At 41.6% G+C, this 17,834-nt stretch overlaps 1 protein-coding gene across 18 annotated transcripts in view; it reads right to left on the bottom strand.

Moving 5' to 3' along the window:
• Positions 1-17,834, bottom strand: part of AAK1 (AP2 associated kinase 1) — a 148,487-nt gene that overhangs the window by 19,144 nt on the left and 111,509 nt on the right. For 11 of the 18 annotated variants that reach the window (XM_059659566.1, XM_059659568.1, XM_059659567.1 and 8 more), the window contains 4 exons: positions 17,569-17,726; positions 12,884-12,988; positions 11,434-11,529; positions 486-587 (listed from right to left, as the gene is read on the bottom strand). In XM_059659566.1, coding sequence (XP_059515549.1) covers positions 486-587; positions 11,434-11,529; positions 12,884-12,988; positions 17,569-17,726 — 461 coding nt within the window. The remainder of the gene's footprint in view (positions 1-485; positions 588-11,433; positions 11,530-12,883; positions 12,989-17,568; positions 17,727-17,834) is intronic. The other 7 variants (XM_059659552.1, XM_059659561.1, XM_059659555.1 and 4 more) reach the window with 3 other exon arrangements.

The following is a 17,834-nucleotide window of genomic DNA, read 5'->3' as shown; positions in this document are numbered from 1 at the left end:
ACTAACACCTGGCATGTAGAGAGGCCTTCTAAAGAAGACTCTGTTCTAGGGGACTGTCTAGGGCGGGGAGGGGGGGGTGGTGGAATGGACACATATGTAATACCCTTTGTATTACTTTAAGCAATAAAAAAAAAGAAGAAGAAGAAGAAGACTCTGCTAAAGGTAGGGTCCAGCTTGAAACCAACTGTTTTCGTGAAGCTTTTGTAACTAAGTGTGAATTTTCCCACATTCTTCCTCATTCATAAGACATCACTCTAGAAATCTCAGGATATCAAAACAAGGCAAAAATAACAGTGTTGTGCAGCTGGAAGACAGAGAAAACACTTGATTTGAGGTGCTAACAAAGGAGATTAAGTAACCTTGGCTTCTGGGTTAGCACATTCCTCACCAGGGCTACTCACTAGGGGTCTGTTAACCAGTTAGATATCATTCTTGAAATAGACACACACATCATGCATTACTGAAGAAACAGATGATGACTTTACCAATTACAGCATCAGAAGTGCTGCCAAAAGGATCTGTCATAGGCAAGAGGTCAGGGAGCAGAAGAGAAGTGTCAGGAGATTTGAGTCCCTCAATTAGCTTTTCTAGGTCGGGCAGAGAGGTAAAGAGAAAGCAAAATGCAATGAGATATTAAAGCAAGCTGATCATTTTCCATTTTCTATGCAAATACATTTTAGGGGGTCAACATTTTGTATCAATTCATCATAAAAATCATGTTAGTATATTGTTAAAACTAGTCTTTCAAAGTTTGAAGTTTAAAAAATGATTATTTCCCTAACTGAAGTAGTCAACTCTGTGAGGCATTCAAGACTAGGTTTGCTGGTTTTTAAATTTGAGGTACAATATACACTGAATAAAAGTAATCAATTTTAAGTGTATAATTTGCTGAATGTTAATAAATGTCCACATTCATAGAAGCAACCCTGAAATAATGATGTAGAAAACATTTCCACCACCCTAGAAAGTACCCGTGTGTCCCTTTCTAATCAATGTCTTCTTCTCACCCCCAGACTCTGGTGACAACTGATCTGTTTTCTGTCCTGATAGCTTTGCCCCCCTCCCTCCTTTTTTCCCTAGGATTTCCTATAAATGGAACCATAATGTAAGGAGTCTTTTCTGTCTGGTGGTCTTTATTTATCATAATGCTTTTGAGATTCCTCTTCATTGTTGCATGTATCAGTAGTTTGTTCTGTTCTATTGCTGGGTGGTGTTCTATTGTATGAATGCACATTTTGCTGATTCATTTACTAGTTGATGATGTTTGGTTGTTTCCAGTTTTTAGTTATTAAAAATAAAGCTGCCATAAGCATATGCATATGTCTCTGTGTATTCATATCCCTTCCTGGGCTCAGTTTTGAATCTCTCTTTTTTTACCTGCATTTAGAAATGGTTTATAACTCACTAAGAATATAATAAACCATGCCCAAGTTAATGTCAACAATCATTTATTGTCTGCCAATTGAGAGTCTGTGACATGCTATTACTTTTGACATCTTGTGACTAAGAAACAAAAGGATAACAGAAGCCACCAGATTTGTCACACCTGGTAACTTAATGTGTGATAATCTATACACACTAAGATTCATAATTCCTTTAACCCTGATCCATCAACAACTATCCATTTACCTTTAACCTATTAATGCTAGAGGATTAACTTAAAACAAAGTAATAAGTCACAGAATTGTGTAGAAAGAAGGGAATTAAGAACTCATACGTCCTTTTGCTTACAAGAAGACGGAGGCCACATAAATTCTATAACTTGCCTAGTTAAAGGCCAATTATCAACAATGTTTTTTCTATCACCAAAATAAAATGTCATTAAGATAAAACTAAAATTAAATTGTTAGAGATAAAGAAAAGACTTAAAATTCAAGTATGTGTATATAACATTTAAAAAAAATTTAAATCCTCAACTGAGGATATGTTTTTATTGATTTTAGAGAGAGGAAGGAAGAGGAAGAAACATTGATCTGTACCTTATGCACATCACCTGGGAGTGAACTGCAACCTGGGTGTATGCCCTGACCTGGAATTGAACCTGTGACCCTTCGATGCATGGGCCAATGCTCCAACCAACTGAGCCACACTGGCCAGGGCTGTATATATAACATTTTAATGGATCTGTATTCATTTAGGGCCATCAGGAATTGAGATAAGTAAAGGCTAAGTTGATATTGATTGAGGGATAGAAACCAAATTTTAAGTGACTTGTAAGTTAGGTGATCTATAACTACACAGATGAAATAATGAGTTTTAGTGTCTTGGCAAGATCATTTGCTTTAGTATAATTAACACATTGCAGAAAAAGACACTTTAATATGTGAAACCAATTTACCACCTTTAGAGTATATGGCATGTAGCTATCTTTGACTTAAGTGATAACATGCTACATTCCTCATGTGCACCTGATTCATACCGAAGAAAGCAGGGACGTAAAGAAGAAGCCTCTCCACAGCAGGGAAGAATACCCCAGGCACTAACCAAGCATACGGCATAATCACATCAGCCTTAATCTGAAACTATATGTGACATTTTACTATAAGAAAAGATGTTAAAATATCTTTAACAATTTTCAGCATATTGGTGAAAATAAGGTTTTCCCAAAACATCTACATTTTTATTCTGAACTTTAGCTTTGTTTTATTCCTCCCAAAAGCTTCTCTCACTTAAAAAAAAAAAAAAAGCAATTGTTTCTTTCACTTTTAGCACTCATATATTTGCAATTTTGTAAAGCAATGGATAAAAAGTAAAGACCCAAAATTACTTGCTTGTTTTTCATACAGCAGTTTATCTTGGTGCCAAACATCAGACTAGCATTCTTTCAGAGTCTGAATTCTAGCCTCTTCCAGGGACTCACTGTGACCAGGGGTAGTTCCTTAAACTTCTGTCACTGTCTCAACCGTCAAATGGAGAAACCTCCCCACACCTTTTTGTATTGGTAACTTAAATATCATCATTTCCTCAAAGCCTCCCCCAACCCACCAACATTACGGGAACCTTCCGGAACACTCTGTGCTTGCAGTCCTTACAACATCACTGAAAGTGGAAAGGTGTTTTATTAACTCTGTATCCTAGTTCTTGGTTCCCTCTAGTTACTACTCTCTGTCACACCTCTGCCTTTTAGCTTCACTGGGGAGGTGGGAGTGATAGGGGATCAACTGGAAATAGGTACTTCAACAAGAATCTAATTCTTTTATTAGCCATTAGCAAAAAGTATGTAAGAGTATTAAAAAGTACATGTGCTGTGGTGAGATGAAATGGAGTGGAGATGGGGTAAGATGCTTGTTTTCTGACCAAACCTGAAAGTAACAGGCTGCTCACACAGGTAATCACTACTGCGTGGGGATACTCAAATCCTGGAACTATGGCAGGGAGGGGGAGGGGACAAAGTAAAACCAGGCAGAAAACAGGAGTGAGAATACGGCTGCAGAATCTGAAGGTGGATGGCATGTGCAAAACCAGCTTCTTTCACTCCTAGTACTCTCGAAGTAAGAAAAGGCTCTCAGGGCTGGTCCCCAGGCACCATTATAGCAACATTCATCATTTACATTTGTAGAGTTCAATGTCAAACATTTTCATTTATCATTGACAAAAAACCCTGGGTTTGGAAATAACACAGAATTGAGGACAATGGAGATCAGAGACTGTGAGAATGTATGACTTGCCCAAAGTCATAGACGGGACATGGTAGAGCCTGGATTGGACTTCCACATGCTACCAACAGGGCCTGCCTATATCTATCAACACAGGAGGAAAGATCTTCACACAGACATGGTCCCATGTACAATGGTCAAGTCATAAAAGACATGTTGGGTTTGGAAAAAACCTCAAATCTTATCCAACAACTAGCCTTCTCATTTGCAGATGAAGAAACCAGCTTCAGAAAAGTAAAACAACCAGCCCAAGAGCTTATGGCAAGAACGCCAGATAGCCAGCTAGGACTAGGACCCACATCTTCTATGCACTAGAGATTCATTCCTTTGCTTTAACTAAGACCTCAATTGCTTTAAAATGTAGAGCTATCTTAGGAGAGATCACATTTAAAGCTATCATTGGTTCTTTGGTCACTGTAAACGAAGAACTTGAGGACAGGATGTAAAGGAGGCACAGGAAAGGTTACCGGAAGCTGACAGTCTACAAATCACATCCTGGAGGCCTCCCATGTGCTTCAAGGACTGGCCTTGATATCCTTCATTTTATGAATTGTCTTCTCTCTGAAGGTTTTATAAAAACACTCTGAGGCATGTATCACAGGGGTGGGTGGATGAATGGAAAAGAGCAGTGCAGAGAAGAGGGTGGTGAATTTAGGAAACTGTGCTGGAAGAGTTCTTTAAATCCAAAACCTTGTTCAAGCTTCACATCGGCGTATCACGACTTGTTAATATGTAACGAACAGAGACTTTTAAAAATTTTACATGAATCATGGAAAATTACTTCTCTGGATACAAAAGCAAAACCCATCTTCTGGGACAGTTCACACTGAAATGTGCAGACTCACACTCCAATTCTCAATTATACAAGGTGATAGACCAGTAAAACCCAGAAATAATTATTAACTGCATTTTGCAATGATTTACTCTTCCTAAAAAACATTTTACAAGAGTTTCCCATTTCTTCTGTGTTAGACTCACAAGTACTTGACGCCATCATATTCCATTATGTGAAAAGTAGTGGGCAACTCTGGATAGAAGGAAATGGTCCAGTTCTGAGGATGATTCTGATCATTTAAGTTAGTTACCTAATTTTTCTAAGCATCAGTTTTCTCACTTGTAGAAAGAGGATTACAACTACTTTAATAGGTTGTCAGAAATGAATGGGTATATTTACAAGAATTCATGTGTGTGCGCGCGCGCACATGCGCGCGCTCTCGTGTGTATCAATTAAAGTGGTTGGTACATAAAAGGAGATTAACTTTTCTTTTAGGATTAGATGAGGGATCACCAAACCACTAAGGCCTGAGATTACAGACTGAAAAATGGGTGCAATTCCATTTTCACCCTCAAACCTTGTTATGAGATCAAAATAAGCAGAATTCCTTGAATAAAGTGAAATGTGAGGAGGCAGCATGGTCTTACTAGGAAGAAAAGGTACTAAGACAAGAGACCTGGGTTCTGCACTAAGTTTGTATGACACTTTGGATCTAAGTTTTCTTACTGATAAAATGAAGATAAACTTAAAAGGTCCCATCCAACATGAAAGAAAAAAGCAGGAAGTAGGAACTGGCTACTTAGAAGATGGATTAGAGATGAAACTGGAGATCTGAACTGGTAATAACTACAGAGGCGGACACTGGAGGGCACCTTGGTAATACAGGTAGGAGGTAAAATCACTGGTCTCAAGGTAGCAGGTTTGGGAAATGCAGAGCTGACTAAATATTCTGTTCAACATGCAAACAGGTCAGGCAGGCACTGCCAGGAGAGTAGGATAAGAAGGTGGAGGACTATCTAAGCGTGCTTCTCATTTGAAAAAAAAAAAAAGGAGCTTTTATGGTTTGATCCCTTATTATAAAATCAATACATATTTACTCCCATCCAATGGGATTGTCAAGGGGGGGGGGGGAGGAGACATATGAATACTCTTTGCAATACTTTAAGCAATAAAAAAAAATACATATTTACTGTGAAAAATTTGGAAAATACATATAAACTAAGGATAAAAGTAAGAACTAAACAAAATATCACTTCAAGAAAAACACACCCTTAATACTTTAAATGAATACCCTTTTAATCATTCCCTATAAATTTTAATCATTTGATAAGTATTTAAACATACTCATGTTTTTTTTTTCATGTTCTATTGTTTCCTTTATTCTCAGGTAGTACATTTTTAAACAATATAATATTTTTTCTGAGTCTGGTCATTGTCAAACTACATATTCTATTTTCTAAAATACAGCTTACTGAAATCCAAATAAATTACCTTTTTATTTTATGAAGTTAGTTATTTTTTTATTATTATTATTTTATTAGTTAAGGTATTACAAATGTGCATACTCATGTTTTTTAAGAATAATTTTTTAGAAAAGAATTATGAAGTCAAAGAGAAAGTTAACTCTTAAAGGCTTTTGTTGTAAACTGCCAAACTATCCTCCCAAAAGTTGAACTAACTGATATTTCCACTAGCAGGATCTGCGTGTCTGTTTTCTTATACCTTCACCAAGCCTAAGGTGGTGGGTTTTTTTCCATCTTTACCAATCTAACAGCGGAAGTTGCAGCATCTCACTGTTTTATAATTAACTTGTCTTGTATTCATCAGAATGATAAGCTTTCTGAAAAATGTATTTACTAGTAATTTATATTTGTTTTTTATGAATTGTCTGCTCATGTTCTTCTGTTGGTGGTGTTTTCCTATCACATTCCCATTTAGTATACTCAACTGTTCCTCATGTTTCTAGGGTTCCCAAGTAAAAACGAGTCAGATTAGGAGCTTGGAGAAGCACTGAAAGCAAGGTTAAAAGACTGAGAAGGTGAACTCTTCAAGAACAGTACCTACAGAATTAGTTAACATGGGCAATGGAAATGAAGGGTGCTTTTAAAAGAGAGGATTGGTAATACCTTTAAATTAAGGGGTAGGTAGGAGAAAGCACCTTCCCCTCTTTTCTTAGACAAAAGTGGCATTGGAGACTAGGGGAAGAAAGAAGGAAATCGTTGCTAGAGTCAGAGGTAGGAATTAATCCATTTCAGGTTTTTCTCTTATGCCTCTCCTCTCAAGACTTTGCTATTAAAAAATGTCAACTACAAGGCAAGAAGGTAATAAATCCTTCATAAACCAATCTAAGTTGAGATTATCAAAACCATTTCCTAGCATGAGCCTGGGAGGTACTGCAAGTTGTGAGTTCTCTTTTAAATATCGAAAGAGTCACTGGCTGGGAAACTCAGTTGGTTAGAGCATCATCCTGATGTGCTAAAGTTACAGGTTTGATCCTGGTCAAGGCATATACAAGAAACAACCAATGAATGCATAAATAAATGGAACAATACATCGATGTTTCTCTCTCTCTCTCTCTCTCTCTCTCTCTCTCTCTCTCTCTCTCAAATCAATATATGAAAACATATATCAAAAGAGAGGATAGGTATATCTGTTTATTATAGGCCAATGAGATTAAGGGCTTGTTCAAGGCCCATTCCAACCCTAATTAGGAACACAGGCATGAGGAATAAAGCAGGATGAACTTACCAACACAAAAAGGGCTTGATAAGAGCCCCATCAAAAAGAATGATTTGGTTGCTACACCTTGGTGGCTTTGGAAATTTACTTCGTCTCTAATTTGGGTGTAAGCCCTGAAGTCTTGTGATGAGAGATGCTGTTTTTAACATCTAGGCACTCTAAATAGTACCTATCACTGAGAAAACAGACACTAAAATCTGCAACTTAGAAGCAAAAGTCAACAGCTGCAAGTTAGAAGCAAAAGTCAACAACCATGCCCCATTCCAAGTTCATTCTGGAGAACTGAATTTGCAGGCAGATAAGCTTTAGAGAGTAAAGACACATACTATGATCAACCTTGACACAAGCTGGAAACAAGGAAAACGCCAGGCAAATAGCTCCGAGAAGAATGCCTTGTGAGCACACAAATGCTCAAGCTGTGATTTTTTACAGCTTTTATAAAAAAGTTTTTATGATGCTTTGGAAAATAAAAATGTTACTTAAGAAACAAATCCAATCATCCGTGCCCCTTCACCCATACTTTAACAATCATTCTATCAAGGAAGTCTAACAGCTCTCAGTTGTGCCAAGGTCAAAGGTTTAACTTAGAGGAAGTTTAATTTCTTATGGGAGAAAAATATCATTAAGACATTAAGATAACTAGGACTGCCCCACTGCAAATAAGGATCATGGATCAAAGTTGTTACAGCATTTCTTATCTTTATACTAATTTAAAGTTTACAAAATGATTTCAAATACATGGCTTCATCTGCACCTCACAAGCCCCTCCATTAAGGTAGGTTTTACTATTGCCAATTTTGAGGACACAGTTTAAGTGATTTGACCAAAATCACCCAGCTATTAAGTGACTTGGCCCTAGGTCTTACAAGTTCAAATCCATTTTTATATTTCCCCAACCCTCATATTTAGCTCTCTCGCCAAAGGCTTTATTGATCTTGGAACTGCCCCAAAGACAAAGAAACACTGATATGCTGCTTTATGTTTTCAACACACGGCTGGGGGATCTTGCTCGGGGGACGGGCCATGAAGAGGAGTGTGTGGAACAGCACAGACCCAATAGCACTGAGGCTTCACTTCCTTCCCCTAAAAAATGAGATTCCTCAACATACCATTCAGTATTATTTGTGGGATCAAAGGAAATTACATGTGATAATGTTTTAAAAGCATAAAAACAAATGCGAAGACATTAAAATACATGTATTTGTCAGGAGAGTAAGATTTCATGATTCTTATCCTCAAGAAGGCTGAGCATGGAAGTTAAGCAAGTATGTAAAACAAAACAAACCTACCAAAAAACCTGACTGGTGCCCATAGTGAGTGGAATGTAATGAAAAACTGGTTGCTTGGTGGGGGAACAGGAGGTGGGGAGACACACTTGTGGTTTGTGGAGGTACCAGATACCCTAAACTCTTAGCACCTTCAGACATTTCAAGTCACTAAGGAAGGATATAGGGGCCTTGGATAAGAAACTATCGGTATATAACTGAATGGTGCTATGGGCTGAACATGAAAAGAAATAAAATAATCATAGACACATAACCACGCTCAGAACAAATTCTGGAGGATACCATGAAAGGCTGGAGCTGAACAATCTGCTGAGCCTAGCTATCAGGCTGATCCTGGGGTCTGGCAGCTTCCTGACACTGTGGGCTGTGCCTTCATTTATACACCCTCAAAGAGTGGGTGGGAGCCTGGCTGGGGCTTGGCAGAAGCATAGATGGAAGGCTATGAAGCCAGTAACCTGGTGTTTGGGAGTTGGGAAAGAAATGGAGAGTAATGGGGCCACCAGAAGCCTTCCAGGTTTTACTTCATTCATTCACCCAGTCTGCAAATATTCATCGAGTGCTGACTTTCCCTGGAAGCGTTCTCAACACCGGCAACACGGTGATGAATGAAGACGGCAAGGTCCCTCCCTCAGGACACCACATGTTGGCGAAAAGAGTCAGACAATAAACAAATGAAAAAAGACAATGATAAATACTATGAAGAAAAAAGCCAGGACATGTGACTAAGTGCCCGTGGGACCACGCTGCACCTTTCTGAGAAGAGAGTATTTAAACTGAGACCTAAATGTCGAATGACAAGAAGAAACAGAGCTGGAGGAAAAGCTTTTCAGGTAGAGCACCAGCAAGTGCAAAGGCCCGGAGGTGGGAACAAGTTTAGTCTATTAAAGGAAAGACTGAAGGGAAGAGGCTATGAGCTGAGGTTAGAGGAGTAGCCAAGGGCCAGATCAGTTAGGGCAGTGATGGCGAACCTATGACACGCGTGTCAGAGGTGACACACGAACTCATTTTTTTGGTTGATTTTTCTTTGTTAAATGGCATTTAAATATATAAAATAAATATCAAAAATATAAAAGTCTTTGTTTTACTATGGTTGCAAATATCAAAAAATTTCTATATGTGACACAGCACTAGAGTTAAGTTAGGGTTTTTCAAAATGCTGACACGCCGAGCTCAAAAGGTTCGCCATCTCTGAGTTAGAGCCTTGTAGGTCCTGGTAATAAGTCTGGATTTAATGCTCAGTAATACAGGAATTCACTGGAATGCAAAACACTTATATGTTGCTTTATGTTTTCAACACTCAAGTCTGGTCTGACGGATCAGGAAACAAGACATTCTTGGAATTCTCTATTAGAATGTTCCATTTTAATAGATTTTCCATTAAAAGCCAAGAGGGGTCATGGCTTAATTGGTATTAAAGTGTATACCACTAACACTTTAGCAGGAATCTTCCAGAATGAGAGAAATCTGGAAGGCCAGGAGACAGGAAGGATAACAATAAGGAAAGCAAGCATGGCAGCCAGCTGGCCCTAATGGTCCCCAGGCTCATCTTCACACCTTCAAAATGCATCTCTATAACCTGGAGTTGACATCCTGAGTCATCTGGGGCCAGGCACATGCACCAGGTGACTTAATCCAAAGGGCTGCTGGACGGCTGCAGAGCACAGCTACCTGCTTGTGGGCTTCATCCTCTGGCTTGTGCCAAGAGGCCACCCTTTCAGCATACACAGCCATGGGCTGTCTAGGTAAGAGCAATGCAAGAACCTGAGGGGAGTCAAAGGAAGAATGCCATAATAATCCATTTTTCTTGTCTGATCCCATGACTGCTACAACAGGGAGGAAAAAGAGGTCAGTGGAACTCAGCTTGAGTTTGTAGTCCATGCCTCTCCAGCCTTCTGCTTGAAACTAGCCTGGCTAGCTACTGAGAGATCTGATTACTTTCTTCTCTTTTCTTTAACTACCCTTTACTGAATCATTCCTCAGTGGTTTTAGACATTTCTTACCTACATCCACCATCGAGGTCCAGCAAGCTCTAATGTCACACGATAATACCTGATCAAGGCAGTTTTTGCTTCCTCTTTAGAAGGGTCCACAAATTGCCTAAAGAAATAAAAACTATCTTGGTGCCCTAGCTACAGTCTGTCTTAGTAGGGAGAGGGTAAGAATATCACAATCACTTCCAATTTTGAGGCACTCAATCAAATACCTTTAACATTTGGGGGGGGGGGGACCCCAGCCAGATCCTATCAGTTTAAGACCAAGAATCAGCAAGGGTAAACACTGGAGAAAAGGAAAACTATCAGAAGCAAAACGACCACCAGATGCTTTGAAGGAGCTGGATCTATTTGCTTTTTCAAAGACACTGACAGAGATGAGAAAAGCAGCTTCTGTTCCTCACATCACGCTTCTCCCACCCCCGCCCCTCCCCAAAAGGATGGGGAGGAGAGCAGGAAAGGAAATCGTTGGCATTCAGAAACTGCAAATTATGTTTCAAAAGCTGTTCAATCAGAACACACTAACCATTTCTTCTTTTTTTGGACTGCTCACTTAAAAATCAGGATATGGTAGATTTAAAGGGACATTTGAATTCATGCAGTCCATTTCACTCCACTGATGAACAGTCAAGCTTGAAGCTTTTCAGGTAGTGGAAGAGCTAGAAAGGGAACTCAGGTTTCCTGACTCACATTTCCTATCAACTTTTATTATGCATTTTTATATTATAAAATTAAAGTATATTACAGGAAAATAGAAACTTGACAGGAAGTAAGTCACCCGTTATCTACTCATCATACTATAACCACTACTCACATTTTGTTCCTTTTATCACATGCTCATAGGCCTTCCCCCCATATTGTTATACTCATTATTAGACTAATATGGAATTCAGATCCTTTTCATGGAGTGTTTAAAACCAACTCTCAAGAGATCCTGGGACATAAGAATCAAGCTGGTTAACCTCAGATCAGGTCTATTTACCTACCTGGTGCATCGGGTACTTGAAGAGGAATGAAAGGATCAGATACGCTTAGAAGTGGGAGGCTAGAATCCACAGTCTGCCCACCCTTCTTTTTTTCAGCTGGAGTTGGTTGGAGGGGAAGGAAGGGTCAAGGAGAGAGAAAAAAGAGAAAAGCAGAAAATATCAAGTAAATCTAGATGAACTTACTATCTACTAACCCAACAGCTCAAATTAGAGAACAAGTCTAAACTCAGAGGCAGAAAAGGGATGAGTGGATATAATACAGTGTAACAGCAAAGTATGTATGAAATATATAATCTGGTCCTTGCAACATACTCTACGATGTAATTAATGACAAAACTAGGATATGCACACATCTGAAATTCCACTTTTCCCTTTGTGGAAACCCACGGTGATCTTTTTCAGAATTTGTACAGCAATTACTGTCCATATTGCACATTTTGGCATGTAAACAAACATTATCTATTTTGTAATCTAGCATATATATATAGGTACTTCCTATGTAACCACTACCCTCTTGAGGTTGTTGTATCACCAAATGTCTAATATAGTGCTAGGCAGACAGACAGGAGGAGACAGGCTTCTTGCCTCCTGCAAGGTTAGACAACCCCTAATCTCTAGACTGCATCTTACATACTACTGGCATTCATTCTATAGTTGACAAACTTACAGATTTACAGAAATCTATGCACCCTATGGGATATCAGAGTTTGAAGAGATCTTAGGATTTTCTAGCACAATTTTCTTATTTTTCAGAAAAGGAAATAAAGCCCAGAAGAAGAGATTAGCCAGAGGTGCATCAGCAGACCTAGGATCAGAACCCAGGTCTCCTTGTTTCTACTTAACCATTGTTTACGATGCATTTTAATATTCAGTTTGTGATGCCCAGCCGGGTGTGGCTCAGTGGTTGGAGCATTGGCCTGTACACTGAAGGGTCGTGGGTTCAATTCCCAGTCAAGGGCATGTACCTGGGTTGCAGGTTCGATCTCCAGACCCAGTTGGGGCCCATACAGGAGGCAACCAATCAGTGTGTCTCTCTCACATTGCTGTTTCTCTCTCTTTCTTTCCTTCCTTCCCTCCCTTCCAACCTCTAAAAATCAGTGGAAAAAATATCCTTGGGTGAGGATTAACAAAACAAACAAAAAATACACAGCTCAGCAGAGTCTCAGGGTGATGTTCCTCAAATTTAGAAATATTTGCTTAGAACATGTCCATGGACTAGATAGAACAAATCCTATATATTACTTCCAGATCATCCTGTCATTTCAATTGAAAGTGACTCTACATCTTTCTTTATCCCTATCTTTTTTATTGGAAATCTCTGGAATAAAGGAAAATATTAAGTTACCACCAGGATTTTGGGCTCATTGGTATGCTAGAGTTATCTGTGAAGTGGAAAACAGTGTGAAGGTGACAAGAGTGAGTTTGGATTTCAGGTGCTTGCCATACTGACCATTTCCAGCAGAAAATGAAGAAGAGGCAAAAGCATCACTTTGGGTTGATTGAAAGCCTGGGATCAAACTCTCAGCTGAGCCTCCAAGCTTCTCAGGATGTTTGCCTGGAGGGACAAAACACCATTCAGTTTACGCCAGCAGAATCACAGAACACATCCCCAGTGCACTTTCTGCACTGACTTCTAGACTTCATTCCTTTTTTTCTGCGTTATGGTGACACCTCAGCCATTCAGAGGTCCTTCTGTAGTCACTAAAGCAGCTGAGAGAACAACTGAGAAATGAAAGGAGGTTTTAAGAATCAAAAAAGAGAGCACATCAGTTTTGCAAGAGGGAAAGAGTGGCTGCACCACAATGCAAATGTAATTAACACTACTGATCTGTACACTTAAAAATGATTAAGCCCTAGTCAGTTTGGATCAGTGGATAGAGTGTTGGCCTGTAGACTGAAGGGTCCCGGGTTCAATTCCAGTCAGGGGCACATGCCAAGGTTGCAGGCTTGCTCCCCGTAGGGGACATGCAGGAGGCAGCCAATCAATGGTTCTCTCTCATCATTGATGTTTCTATCTCTCTCTCTTGCCCTTCCTTTCTGAAATCAATAAAAAAAAATATATATATATATATATACATATATATATATATATAATGGTTAAGATGGTAATTTCTGTTATGTACATTTTACCACAATTAAAAATAAAAATAAATAACAGCAAAAGAGATAGCTAGAGCCAAAGCCCCAAAGCCGAAGCACATCACTCAACCAGAATACCTCCAGCCCTCACTCAATCTATTTATTTATATATAGAACAACTGAAAAACTGGTCGCTGTGACGTGTGCTGACCAGGGGGCACATGTGGAACATGGCAGGCATCAGCTGCAGCAGGATGGTGAAGCAGGTGGGCGAGGGGCGCCAGACCAAGGTGGGGCGCTGGTCACTGTCTTCAGGACGAGCTTCTGGTGGTTACTGAAAATCCTTTGCTCCCACGCACCATGGTCCTGCCGGGTGCTCACACCTGCTGCTGGCGCCTGGCACAGGTCCTGATCGCTTGGCACCATCAGCGGGTGCAAGCAGTGGCTGCCGGCCCCGATCACCCCTTAGGGCTTCTCCACTGTTCCCTGCTTCTAAGGGGTGATCGGGGTGGCAGCCACCCCTTGCACCTGCTGCTGGCGCTGGCCCTAATCGCTCCACACTGTTAGCAGGTGCGAGCAGCGCTGGGCTGGCACCATCAGCACGTGGGAGCAGCGGGAGTGGTGCTGCCAGCAGACAGGGGACCGGGGCTGTGGCAGGAGGAGCCAGGTGGAAGCATGGAAGATGAGACCTGCCCCTGTGCCCACTGCAGCCTTGCGGCCCACAGTTCCTTTCAAAGTGCACAAAATTCGTGCAATGGGCCCCTAGTTTTTATATAATTGTAATGAGTATAATGATCTGTTACAGGCAGTTTAGGAAAGCAAATGAGAAGAGGGAGTGATGGAGATGGCAATAGTGAGAGGCTGTGAGGGACAGGCACAATGCAGCAGCTTCATGTAAAAGCCAACAGCCGAACAAGAGAGGCAGAAAAGTATTCAAAATAGACACAAGAATTAAAAAAAAAACTTGGGGCCTGGCTCAGGTGGTTGGAACTGTCTTGTATACCAAAAGGTGGGGGGTTGGATTCCCGAGCAGGGCACATGCCCAGGTTGCAGGTTCAATCTCTGATTGGGGCATGTAGAGAAGGCAATCAATCGATGTTTCTCTCACACATCAATGTTTCTTTCTCTCTCTATCTCTCCTCCCCCCCCCCCTTCCTTGCTCTAAAATCAATTTTAAAGAACTACCACCAACAACAAAAAACTTATTTTAAAAAATTTAAAAACTTGGGCAGGTCACTGACTTGAATGCAAAAATACTATAGTTTTCAAGAGTCCTAAAGGTATTTCTTTTATAGTCTAGAACAGCCGTGGGCAAACTACAGCCTGTGGGCTGGATCCGGCCCGTTTGAAATGAATAAAACTAAAAAAAAAAAAAAAGACTGTACCCTTTTATGTAATGACTAGAGGCCCGGTGCACAAAAATTTGTGCACTCGGGGGGAAGGGGGGGTCCCTCAGCCTGGCCTGTGCCCTCTCTGAAGTCTGGGACCCCTCGGGAGATAAGGACCTGCTGGCTTAGGCCTGCTCCCAGGTGGCAGAGGGCAGGCCCAATCCCTAGGTGCAGCCCCTGGTCAGGCTCAGAGCAGGGCCGATTGGGGAGTTGGGGCGCCGCCCCTGTCATGTACAAAGCAGGGTGGATCAGGAGGTTGCAATGCCACCCTCAGTCACGCTCAGGGTAGGGCTGATTGGGGGGTTGGGGCAGCGCCCCCTGTCACACTCAAGGCAGGGTCGATGAGGAGGTTGCGGCGCCACCTATCACAGTCACGCACAGAGCAGGGCCCATCAGGGGGTTGGGGAGCTCCCCCCTGTCATGCACAGAGCAGGGCCCAGCAGGGTATTGGGGAGCTCCCCCCTGTCACTCACAGAGTAGGGCCGATAGGGGAGTTGGGGCACCGCCCCGTCACACGCAGAGCAGGGCCTGTGGGGGGTGGGGGGTGGGGGGTTAGGGTACCGCACCCTGTCACACACAGAGCCGCAGGGCGATCAGGGGGTTGGGGAGCTCCCCCCTATCAGGCACAGAGCAGGGCTGATCAGGGGGTTGGGGCACCTTCCCCTGTCACGAACAGAGCAGGGCCGATAGGGAGGTTGTGGCCCCACCCCCTGTCACACACAGAGCAGCAGGGCGATCAGGGGGTTTGGGCGCTGCCCCCTGTCACGCTGATCCCGGTGCCGGGAGGCCGCGCGGCTCCGCTGATCCCGGTGCTGGGAGGCATATTACTCTTTAACTATATAGGATAGAGGCCTGGTGCATGTGTGGGGGCCGGCTGGTTTGCCCTGAAGGGTGTCCTGGATCAGGGTTGGGGTCCCCACTGGGGTGCCTGGCCAGCCTGGGTGAGGGGATGATGGCTGTTTGCAGCTGGTCACACATCCTTCAGGGTGTGGGTCCCCACTGGGGTGCCTGACCAGTCTGGGTGAGGGGCTGAGGGCTGTTTTCAGGCTGGGACTGAAGCTCCCAACTGCTCCTTTTTTTCTTTTTTCTTTTTTATTCTGGGCCAGCTTTAGCTCTGAGGCTCCAGCTCTTAGGCCTCCGCTCCTGAAAGCAGGTATCTGGTTTGTTTCGGTTCTATAATCGAAACAATGTATAACTCCAGCTCTGAGATCCCAGCTCGCTGAAAGCAGGTTTCTGGGGTTTTGTTTAGCTTCTATATTTGTAACTATGTTTCAAACTGCAGGCTCAGAGGCCTGCAGCGGCAGGCGGGGAACGTTGGAGTCCTCCGTCACTGAAGCAAGCAAGCCTCATGTTAGTTTCAAGCTGCCTGGCTGCCGGCCGCCATCTTGGCTGGCAGTTAATTTGCATATCACCCTGATTAGCCAATGGGAAGGGTAGTGGTCGCATGCCAATTACCATGTTTCTCTTTTATTAGATAGGATGTTTACTTTGAATTTATATTAGTTCACACAAACACTCCATGCATGCTTTTGTTCCGGCCCTCTGGTCCAGTTTAAGAACCCATTGTGGCCCTCGAGTCAAAAAGTTTGCCCACCCCTGGTCTAGAACAATAACTGACACACATAACAATGAAATAATTTGACAATGAATCATCAAAGAAAGTTAAATCCTATGCTCTATCTTCTGTTTGAAAAGGCAAGAAAGCAATACAAATTTTAAAAAGATATCTATAAAATAACAGTTAAACTATTATTCAAATAGTTAAAATGTTTGCTCTAAATTCTCTTGGTTCTGTTCATTCCTTTACCCTGAGATACTCTTTGAACTGTAGAATTGTTGTTTTCCAAAGTGTGTGTGTGCATGTGTGTCTCCTGCCTTCCAAATTAGACTGTGGGTTTGCAAGCAGAAAGGCACCTTCTATTTATTTGATCTCCTCAGTAATATAGAACTCTGATCATAGTCAAAGATTTAGTTTCTCTATGAGGGCACTCTCTCATGGGTAAGCAGTTATAATTTTCTGGGACAATAAATCCCCTTAGGACAAGGGAACCATCATATTCCTACAAGAAATGACCATGCATGACACTCTCATCCCAATCTATGCTATCCAATCTTTCCTAAAAGTTTTCCCTTCTCCTTACCACCACCTATAGGAGACTGGGATTTCCTGAGGATGAAGACTTCAGTGCTCCAGTAAAATACAAATTGATTTGTACTCATACTTCAAAATCACATTGTAAGGTATAAAATGTCAAATCACTATATTGTGCACCTGAAACTAACATAACCAATACAAGATTGTATACCAACTATACTTGAATAAAAAAAAAATAAATTAAAAAAAAATCAAACCTTTGTGGGGCCCAATCCTACATTTTTTTTTTTTAGTCCTCACCCAAGGATATTTTTTGCCACTGATTTTAGAGAGAATGGAAAGGAGGGGGAGAGCAAGAAACACTGATCAGTTGCCTCCCGCATGTGCCCTGACGGGGCCCAAACCTGCAACCCAGGTACATGCCCTTGACCAGGAATGAACCCAAGACCCTTCGGTCCATGGGCCAATGCTCTATCCACTTAGCCACACCAGCCAGGGCCCCAAGTCTACATTTTTACATGTATACTCCTCTAGAATAAGGTTTCAAGAATCACAAAGACACAAATTACTCACCTTCCCCCAGTTTGGCAAAGTCCTTATTTAGCAGTTCTTCAGCTGTGAGTTTGGAGAAATTGTCATCATCAAAGGGATTCCACGTAGAACCTTCTGAAGGATTATAAACGTTTTGCTGGGAAGTCCGAGGAGAGCCTGATGGAGTGGTGGTTGCAGACCTAGGTAAGTTCCCACCCCCACGAAATAAGAAGACATATAAAAGTTGAAAAGGTTCAACCTATTTTCTCTTTGTTTCAAGAGCAAATTCTTTTCCGAGTCAAACCATT

The sequence above is a fragment of the Myotis daubentonii genome, chromosome 12, assembly GCF_963259705.1.
Source record: "Myotis daubentonii chromosome 12, mMyoDau2.1, whole genome shotgun sequence".
Classification (NCBI taxonomy): Eukaryota; Metazoa; Chordata; class Mammalia; order Chiroptera; family Vespertilionidae; genus Myotis; species Myotis daubentonii.
Note: the sequence above shows the minus strand (reverse complement) of the source record. Positions and strands in the feature narration are given on the sequence as shown.